Source organism: Triticum urartu, unplaced genomic scaffold (genome assembly GCF_003073215.2).
Source record: "Triticum urartu cultivar G1812 unplaced genomic scaffold, Tu2.1 TuUngrouped_contig_5991, whole genome shotgun sequence".
NCBI classification, from domain to species: Eukaryota; Viridiplantae; Streptophyta; class Magnoliopsida; order Poales; family Poaceae; genus Triticum; species Triticum urartu.
Window position 1 is genome coordinate 5,394 of NW_024116713.1, and position 10,258 is coordinate 15,651.

A 10,258-nucleotide genomic window follows, 5' to 3' on the forward strand; every position below is an offset into this window, starting at 1 on the left:
GTTGCAACCATTGCCAAAAATAAGCTTCAAGCCTAGATAGAAAAAGCTTCAACCATCAACAGGGGAAGCTTCAACCAGCCACTGTCGGACTGAAAAAGTTGCAACTGCCATGAAAAGAGCTTCAACCTTAGGTGAAAAAAGATTCAACCGAAAGTTATATAAAATTTCAACCAGGCACTGCAAGATGAAAAAAGTTGCAACCGTTTACAGAACAAGTTTCGATCGTAGATTAAAAAAAGCTTCAATCGGCACGGGGGAAGCTTCAATCTGCGTAAAAAACTTCAATCGGCATGGTAAAAGCTTCAACCGTTGTGAGAAAAAGCTTCAACTGACGCGTCAATGGTGCGAGCGGCGACGTTGAGAGCTGCGGCCGACGGCACGAGAGTGCAGCGACGGTGGCTGCTAGGTGCTGCAACGACAGGGGGCGTTGGCGTGCTTCAAGACGCCGTCGTTTTTGCTACGGGAGTGATGGCTTTGTGCTGGACTGGTGAGGACAGATGCTGTGGCGGTTACGAGGACGGCGAGCGCATCCAGCAGCACGGGGTGGCGGAGGAAGAGGTCTAGGTGAGAGGGTGGTGGCCCGCGGCCGGGAGGATGTCCAGTCGATGGGGGCAGTGCCTGCGCTGCGCGTGGAGAGAGAAGGAGACAGGCCAATGCGCGCCGGCGCCCAGTACTCGCCAAGGAGAAAAATATGAGAACTTCTTGAGAAAAGTTTTTTTTACATGAATGAAGTGGTGAAGTACTGGTAGTAGAAGCGTACATCACAATTTCTCACCTCAGCACAAAACTTTTCCCTTTTCCCAAACCCTCGTCTCGCACCTTCTTCCACCGCCGCCGGCCTGATGGAAGGTTCGCAGAGTTCAATAGTGAGGGTGCCGGCGAGGTGCACAGCAGAGACGCAAACGTCGCGGGCCACGGTTGCGTTCGAGATCGCTGGCTACAGCCTTCACAAGGGCCTCGGTAGAGGCAAATACCTCCGTTCTCCGGCATTCTCCGTCGGCGGCTACGAATGGTGCATCCGCTACTACCCCGACGGAAGCCCAGACGAGGCGAGCGAAGGTTACGTCTCTGTCTTCCTCAAGCTCTTGACCAAGAACGCCGAGGTGAGGGCGACCTACAATTTGATGCTTGTGGAGCCGGTTAAGGGGCAGTCGACTGTGGTGCTCTCCTCCGAAGAGCCACAAGTGTTCGACCGTGAAAGGCCATCCTGGGGCTTGCGGAGGTTCATGAAGACCACTGCTGAAGTAGAGTGGGCGAACCTGTGGAACGATTGTCTCGTGATCGAGTGTGAGGTCACTGTTATCAAGGAAACATTTGATGTCCATGTGCCGCCCTCTGACCTTTCGGATAATCTTGCAACATTGCTAGAGGGGAAGAAAGGAGCGGACGTGACATTTAAGGTTCAAGGGAAGGTATTTTCTGCTCATAAGATTTTGCTTGCGATGCGATCACCGGTCTTCGAAGCAGAGTTCTATGGGCCGCTGGGGAACAAGGGGGCGCAGAACGGGCATGATTGGCTGGCAGACAAAAATTGGCAAGCCAACATTTGGCATTTCCAACAAGTGACAGCTCTAAAACTTGCCAAAATTTTGCTAGTTTTAAGAGGTTGGCTAGGTGCCAACCAATTGCTAGACAAAATTTTGGTTTGCTTACCTATTGGCAACCCAAATTTTGGCAGCAAACCAAGCAGCCTTGACATAACAATTGATGACATGCAGCCTGCTGTTTTCAGGGCATTTCTTCACTTCATCTACACAGATTCAATGCCTTCCATGAGAGATCTTGAGGATGATGACAAAATAGAAATGGTTAAGCACTTACTCGTGGCTGCAGATAAGTATGGGATGGAAAGGATGAAGAGGATATGTGAAGGCATGCTATGCAAGAGTCTTGATGTTGAGACTGTGGCTGCCATATTAGCTCTAGCTGACCAGCACCATTGCAGCAACCTCAAAGATGCTTGCATCGAATTTATGCTCTCTTCGAATAGAATGAATGATGTGATGGCAAGCCAAGGGTATGCACACCTCAAAAGATATTCTCCTGATGTCATTGTAGATGTGTTTGAGAGAGCAGCTAGGTCCTGCAAAATTTAGTACGCCTACCTGGTATAAACTGCTGCTTATCCTTCAGTCTCGGTAGATCTTTGGAGGTGGATGCTTATGTTGGGTTCGAGAAGGCAATTAAGTCTTGCTAAATTCAGCACGCTCATTTTCTATCTAGTTATTTTTGGCACATATAGCCACCTGAGATGAGGTTGCCATGTCTTTCAGTTTCCAGAGATCTTTTGGAGGAACCGAGTTGGTCCTATAAAATGTATGTTTCTGTTGTATTGGTTGTCCTGTCTGATATAAGTATAGATGAATCTATGGTAGCTCACCTAGTTGCCTTTTTTATCTGCTTACTTTAATTTCTGTCCTGTGTGAAGTAAGATAAAACTTTGAGTTCTTGGACATCACTTTTGAGATAAATCTATTTACCTGTATGGAGAACTTACATTTGGATGCCAACTGTTAGATTTTAATTAGAGACATTTACAAATGATTTCTTGACATGAACCTTGGTAGCACAGCAGTGTCTTCGATTCAGAAAATCAGTTAGAATATGAACTGAACCAAACTACTTTGAGATCAGAGAACAAGCAATTGTAGATTTAAGTTTCAGTTAGTAGCACTTCTATTATACTACTTTGAGATCAGAGAACAGGCAATTTGTAGATTTATGTTTCAGTTAGTAGCACTTCTATTATACTACTTTGAGATCAGAGAACAGGCAATTGTAGATTTAAGTTTCAGTTAGTAGCACTTCTATTATACTAGCATACGTTCGGTGAAGTCTCTGTGTATGTTCGCTACACAAGCACAATCCTGTAAGAAATAGGCAACTACTTAAACCTCTGTACTTGTGTTTGTACATAATTTAGGGAGGGATTAAGTGTACAAAAACCGAGAGAGCGATTGAGAGGAATCTAGAGGTTTAATCCCTAGGTATTGAGTGGGTATCACCCTACTCCGGGGTGGATCGAATCCCCTACGTATTTAGCCCTACGCCCGAAGCTGGAGTTCACCTGGCAAGGCGATAATGGCACCAGTTCGTGGATCTCGCTCTGCCGACAGAATCTAGCAGCTAACGAGAAAAGAAGTGAGGTAATATGTTCGTGATACCTTCATATGGGTGATTTCGGTTAAGTTTGTACACAATTTCGTTTTGCATCCGTTGTTTCTATGCCAAAAAAAAAACCACTGCTTGACCATATTTATCTAGGAATATTCAGTTCCAAATGTGGTTGATCTCTACACCTTTTTGTGTGCCTTTCTTCTATGCAGTGGGCATTGCAAAATTTGATGCACTGATACTATTTTATTTGAAACTAAACCCTTCATTGTTTTTATGTGATCCATGCAGTAATAGTTTGGTTTCTTTAGTTCAATAAACCTCTCTGTATCATGAAGGGGTATACTTGTTTCAGTCATATTGCCACTTCACTTTTCTGAATTGTATCATGAAGGGGTTCAACGTAGGTGCCTCTTAAGTGTTTCGTGGACACCAGATACTTCTGCATATCCAGCTAAAATCATTATTGACAGCTGTACAGTTTGTTTCTCTGGATTGATTGCAAAGATGTCACTCAATTTCCTCTCGATTGTTTCCTTTTACATATTGGAAGTTTCTTGGTTCAGAGTACAATATGATTGTAGTGCTCTGGATCTATCAGTGGTATGACTGTGTGTTCTAGTAAGATATGGAGGTTGTTGCTTTGTAGGACAGGAAAGTAGAGGAATTTTTCCTATGGCTGACTTTGCATGCGATTTCAGAGGAAATTGCCATACCTTTGTTTCTGTGACAACTATACCATGCACCTAATCTTTTAAGAAACTCCTGTGTTTTTTCATGTGCTGCAACAGAACACCTTCTATTACAGATCCATTCATGTGTTTCTGAATTCTCTAAAATTCACTATGGCATGACATCCGGATCCTATATTTTTGTAGTTCTGAATTTTTAGAATTATATGCGAACCAAAGAGCCCTCTAACGGGGAACAATTATTTTGCCTCTGTCCAAACTCTTTTTTCTACCAGTGCTGCCCAAACTGAGTTAGTATGCAGTCTAGTTCTAAGTTCAATAAGATTATAGTGCTGGCTAGCAGACTATCGGGATCTATCAGTGGCACAATTGTGTGCTAGACTCTTCACCGAGGAAGCGAGAATGGTTTTCTTTCTTTGCTTAGTCCGTTGTAGATTCTGTTTTCTAAGATGTTAATTTGTTGATAATTTTGACTGTCTATATGCAATGTTGAATGTTTGAACTTTGGGTTCTTGGCTTCCACTTTTGAGACAATCTGGCTTATGTCAAGAATGATAAAATTTTGAGTTCTTGGCTTTCACTTTTGAGACAATCCGTTTTACCTGTATGAAAATTTTATATTTGAATGCTAACTGCTGTATTTTGAATTAGAGACAGTTGCAAATGGTTTCTTGACATGGTTGGCTGACCCAACAAAGATGGAATTAACAATCAGCCCCTTTGAAAGGCACTGTACATGAATCTGCACAGATAAATTCTTTTATGCACTTACTTCATGTTCATGAACTTTGATCATACAGGATGTCGTGCGAAGAGAATTGTGGGGTTAATCTTTTTCTGAATTTAATATAGCGAGTGAATCAGATTGAAACAGCAACTTGCCTTTCCCATGAAACAGGCAGTTAAAGATGCTAATGTCATTGATGCAGCCTTCTGAGGCAAGTCACGGTTACATGTCTGATTTTGTTTTTCTGAGGTAGGATATTGGCCTAAAAGTATACTATTTGAAGGTAACGATGTGCCTAATTATGTTTCGGTAATTTGATGCAAATGGCAAGTACTAAAAAAATTTGATGTAAATAGGGAAAGTTTCTTCGCTGGCGACAAAAAGTATTGAGATTAGCTTAATTTAAATTGATAAATTTTGTTAGCTTAACTTCTGATTCTCAGTCCTCTTCTTCCCCTTCAGTTTTATTCTATTATCAACATTGTTACTCTGTGTGTCATTATCTCCGTTCCTCTTTCAGGTGAATGCACTTACATAGGAGCGTATTAAATGGAAATGCGCGCACCATTCTCAGTTGTTGCTGACATACTTGTATTATAAGAAAAGTTGTGAGATTTATCATTTAAGCCTTTTGGTTCAAAGGAATTTACAGGATTTTTGGAATATTCCTGTTGAGGTTATTTGGTTTCTAGGATTGGCAACTATATGATTTTTTTCCCCTTTGCATGCAATTCTAGAGTAATATTTTCAAACCCGTGTGTTTATGCTTTTTTATGCTACACCTTGTTTTATGTCACAATTAGACCATGCGCCAAATTCTGAAGGAAAATTCTTGGTGTTTTCCCATGATGCAGATTCACCTGTTTTCAATTCCTCTAGAATTCACTGTGCCGCCCTCACCTATTTGCCTCGCCGTCGAGAATCGCTGCCGACACTCGCCTTCGTCAATCGCAACAAAACATTGACCGAAGCAACACCAGTGGCGACAGTGCCGTGGCTCCCAACCAACAATGGTGGTAGCATTTTGGGCACGGCAAAATGCCCCGCCAGTAGTAGCAGAAACACCTCCCCGGTCCCAGCAAAAACTTGCCCCCATCAGTGATATGCAACCCCAACCCTGATCAAAGATGCAACAACCTCAAAGATGCTTGCATTGAATTTATGCTCTCTTCAAATAGAATGAAAGATGTGATCTCAAGCCAAGGTTATCTACACCTCAAAAGATCTTCTCCTGATGTCATCGTGGATGTGTTGGAGAGAGCAGCTAAGTCCTGCAAGATTTAGTGCGCCAACATGGCATGAGCTACTGCTAATCCTTCAGTCCTGATCTTCGCCTTAAATGTTGGATTGAAGAAAACAACCAAGTCTTGCTATATTTAACATGCTCATCCTGGGTTAGCTTCCATCAATCCATCTAGCTACTTTTTGATACATAGCCACCTGAGATGAGGTGCCATCTCTTTCAGTTTCAGAGATCTTTTGGAGGAAGCGAGTTGGTTTTGTAAAATGTATGTCTACAGTGTATTGGTTGCCCCATCTGATATAAGTATATGTGAATTTGCGGTACCTCACTAGTTGCCTCTATTATTTGCTCACTTTAATATCTGGCTTATGTGAAGAATGATAAAACTTTGAGTTTCTTGGCTATCACTGTTGAGATAATCTGTTTTACCTATATGAAGAACTTCAATTTTGAATGCCAGCTGTTAGATTTCCAGTTAGAGACATTTACAAATGGTTTCTTGACATGAACCTTGGTTGCACAGAAGTTCGTCTTTGATTTAGAGAATTTCAGTAGAAAATGAAGTTGAAGTCTTGAACCAAACTACTGTGAGATCAGGAGCAGGCAATTGTAGATTTAATTTTTCAGTTAGTAGTACTTCTATTGTACAAGCATATGTTCAGTGAAGCCTCTGCGTATGTTAGCTACAAAAGCACAATCCTGTAAGAAATAGGCACTACTTAAGCCTCTTCACTTTTATTTGTACATAATTCAGGGAGGGGTTAGCCGTACAAAAACTGAGAGAGGGATTGGGAGGAATCTGGAGGGAATGGTTGAGGGAGTGACACACTTGAGTGAGAGCCTGAACAATGACTTGAAAACCCATTTCTAATCTGATTTTGATATGTCGTGTTCTTTAATCATTTTGAAAGGGTGGTGCAGGGAAAAAGGAATAATGAGCTGAATTTCGGAATTTGATTCAAGGAAAAGGTTGCCTAAAATATGTATGAGGAGACCACCACCTATGTTGGTGCAGGCTAGCAAGCTCTATACACATAGTATATCTGAAGCTTTTCAAGGTGAATATGAAAGATCCCTGGCAGCTTGCACCAAGGCATTGGATGGTTGTAATGAATATCTAGCAGGAGATTTTACCTTTGAGGAGGAGCATAAAGTTATCCGTGATCCTTTGAAGCAAACAGTTGCATGCAGCTGCTGACAATTTGATAGAATGAGGATATTGTGTGGTCATGCTCTTAAAGTTCTTGATTTGATGAATATCAAGTCTCTACCTCCACACTATGCGTTAAAGCGATGGACATGAGAAACAAGAAGTGGGACCGTAAAAGACAACGAGGGTTAATTTACAATTGTAGACATTGTAATTTTTAAAATAAACTTTATTTCTTTATTTAATTAACAGGGACCAATCACAGACGACATTATTATTAATAGATTCTGGTGAAATACTACTCTTTGGGCAATCATGTAATCTAACTTGTGCACCAGTTCAGTTCAATTATGGGCACTAGTTGCCATTCAGTTATGTTTAGGTTCAGTTCTGGGAAACTATTGCATTCGCTTCAGTAAAATTTCAGTTCTGGGCAACATTTGGCATCCAGTTTAGTCCAGAAGTTTGCAGATGCTCAAATTCCATTTGGTTCTGTTCAATTCTACACAAGCAGCTTACTAAGTACTAGAACACTGATTGGATTGCTCAATCTCTTTTTGCCAAACTAAATTCAGTTATCAAGCCTGAAGATGTACAAGTAGCAAATGGAATGCTTAATCTCTTTTGCCAAACTGAATTCAGTTATCATGTCTGAAAATGTACAAGTAGCAAAAGTGGAAATGCTACAGCGACATGGGCTAATTCAGTCATCAAGTCTGAAAGCTAAATTCAGTTATCAGCTAATCGGCCTGCAGCGGCGCGACAACGATATGGAGACCGCTCCTATGGCGACGGCGAGGCCGCGCCATGAGCTCGTTCGGCGACGGGGAGGTGAGACCTTTTTTTTCTTCTTCTTTTATGTGGTGATTGTGGGCTGCTTATGGGCCGAGGCGTCGCTGGTTCTCGTTGCCAGTGGATGCTTCCGCCGTCGGATGGCTTACGAACGGGGGATACGCACATCCTTTGTCCAAACGCTCGTCTCGAACTTCCCCCAATCCCGGCGCTCACTTTCTTCCGTCGCGCCGCCGCTCCCCAGTCTCCCCTCTGAGGCAACCCGGCGCCGCCGGCCTTAATCCAGAGTTGGGCCACGGTCGCGTTTGAGATCGCCGGTTACAGCCTTCTCAAGGGCATCGGTAGAGGCAAATTCCTCCGTTCTCCGGCATTCTCCGTCGGCGGCTACGAATGGTGCATCCGCTACTACCCCGACGGATACAAAAGCGAGGCAGGCGAAGGTTACGTCTCCCTCTTTCTCGAGTTCTTGACCAAGAACGCTGAGGTGAGAGCCACTTTTAACTTCATGATTGTGGAGCCGGTTGGGGGGAAGTCGATTGTTGTGTGCTCCTTCACAGAGCCACTAGTGTTCGACCCTAAAAGGTTATCTTTGGGCATAACAAAGTTCATGAAGACCACCACTGAAGTAGAGTGGATGTACCTGCGAAACGATTGTCTCGTGATCGAGTGTGAAGTCAGTGTTATCAAGGAACCACTCGAGGCCCATGTTCCGCCGTCCCATCTTTTGGATAATCTTGCAAAATTACTAGATGGGAAGAAAGGAGCAGACGTGACTTTCAAGGTGCAGGGGTAGGTTTTTTCTGCCCATAAGGTTTTGCTTGCGACGCAATCAGCGGTCTTCGACGCCGAGTTCTACGGGCCGATGGGGGACAAAGGGGCGCAGGACATAACTATTGATGACATGCAGCCTGCTGTTTTCAAGTCATTTCTTCACTTCATCTACACGGATTCAATGCCTTCCATGGACGATCTTGAGGATGATGACAAAAGAGAAATGGTTAAGCACTTACTTGTGGCTGCAGATAAGTATGCCATGGAAAGGATGAAGATGGTATGTGAACGCATGCTATGCAAGAGTCTTGATGTTGAGAATGTGGCGACCATATTAGCTCTAGCTGACCAGCATAATTGCAGAAATCTCAAAGATGCTTGCATTGAATTTATGCTCTCTTCGAATAGAATGAATGATGTGATCGCAAGTCAAGGGTATGTACAGCTCAAAAGATCTTCGCCTGATATCATTGTAGATGTGTTGGAGAGGGCAGCCAAGTCCCGCAAAATTTAGTACGCCAACCTGGTATGAGCTACGTTTATCCTTCCATTCTGATAGATCTTTGGAGGCAAATCAGTTATGTTGGGTTGGAGAAAGTAATTAAGTCTTTCTGAATTTAGCATGCCCGTCCTGGCTTAGCTTCTTCCAGTTACTTTTTACACAGCCACATGAGATGAGGTTGCCATCATTTGAAGTTTCCAGAGATCTTTAGGAGGAAGCAGTTGGTTCTATAAAATGGATGTCTCCAATGTATTGGTTAGCCCGTCTGATATAAGTATATATGAATCAATGGTAGCTCACTAGTTGTCCTTTTCACTTTAGTGTCTGGCTTATGTGAAGAATGAATCCTATCACTTTTGAGATGATCTGTTTTACATGTATGAAAAACTTATATTTGACTGCTAAATGCTAGGTTTTAATTAGAGACAGTTACAAATGGTTTCTTGGCATGGTTGACTAACCCAACAAATATGGAATATACTACCAATTTTTTCCTGTTCCGCTTGGAAAGATACTATACATGAATTATGTGCAGTTAAAAAAATTATATGCAATAGTTTTCTGTTCATGAATTTTGATCATAGAGGGTATGATGGGAAGAGAAAATGTTTATTGAATCCTCATTTAATTGAAAATGTTGAGTGAGTCAGATTGAGACAGCAACACAGATTTTGTACAAGAACACGCGCTACATGAGCTATCCTATCCGCATGGTGTTGTTCAAGATTCATTCGACATTATTTCTGCAGCTAGCACCTCACTACCAGAAAAACTGGGGTTGCCGATGGCCAAATCTATGCCGACGGCCCTCGTCGGCATCTATGGACCTATGCCGACGGCCAAGGATAGGCCGTAGGCGTAGAATAGCCGTCGGCATACATCCATCTGCCATCGGCATAGATGAGGCCGTCGGGAGCGCCCGAGCTACGCCTACGGGGCCCGTTGGCATAGGACAGGCCGTCGGCATAGCCCGGCCCCACCTGCCCGGTCAGTGCTGACCATTTGACGGCGTTGATCCTGCGCCGACGGGCGGTAACGGCGGCCGTCGGCATATCCTTGGCAGAGGTATGCCTACGGCACAGCCGTCGGCATAGGCCCCTTCGCCACGTCATCGATCCATGTGCCACGCCACGTCATCGATCCGTGGGACAACCTTCGTCATCGATCCATGTATTTTACTTTATTTTTTTTATTTTTACTTTGTTTTGTTATTTTTACTTTATTTTAGTTTTTGCTTTTGCATAAGATAATTATGCCTCATCTAAAA

General features: G+C 43.1%; 1 protein-coding gene and 1 pseudogene across 1 annotated transcript; both read left to right on the forward strand.

Moving 5' to 3' along the window:
• Window positions 1-842: 842 nt before the first annotated feature.
• On the forward strand, window positions 843-2,363 carry LOC125529982 (BTB/POZ and MATH domain-containing protein 2-like). Its single transcript, XM_048694399.1, has one exon. The coding sequence runs from the start codon at window positions 843-845 to the stop codon at window positions 2,094-2,096; it is 1,254 nt and encodes a 417-aa protein (XP_048550356.1). The 3' UTR covers window positions 2,097-2,363.
• A 5,370-nt stretch (window positions 2,364-7,733) lies between these two features.
• LOC125529983 lies at window positions 7,734-9,946 on the forward strand (annotated as a pseudogene).
• The last annotated feature ends 312 nt before the right edge of the window (window positions 9,947-10,258 follow it).

What these genes read in the sequence shown, in the direction of transcription:
- LOC125529982 (XM_048694399.1), top strand. Translation starts at nt 843, where the DNA reads ATGGAAGGTTCGCAGAGTTCAATAGTGAGGGTGCCGGCGAGGTGCACA.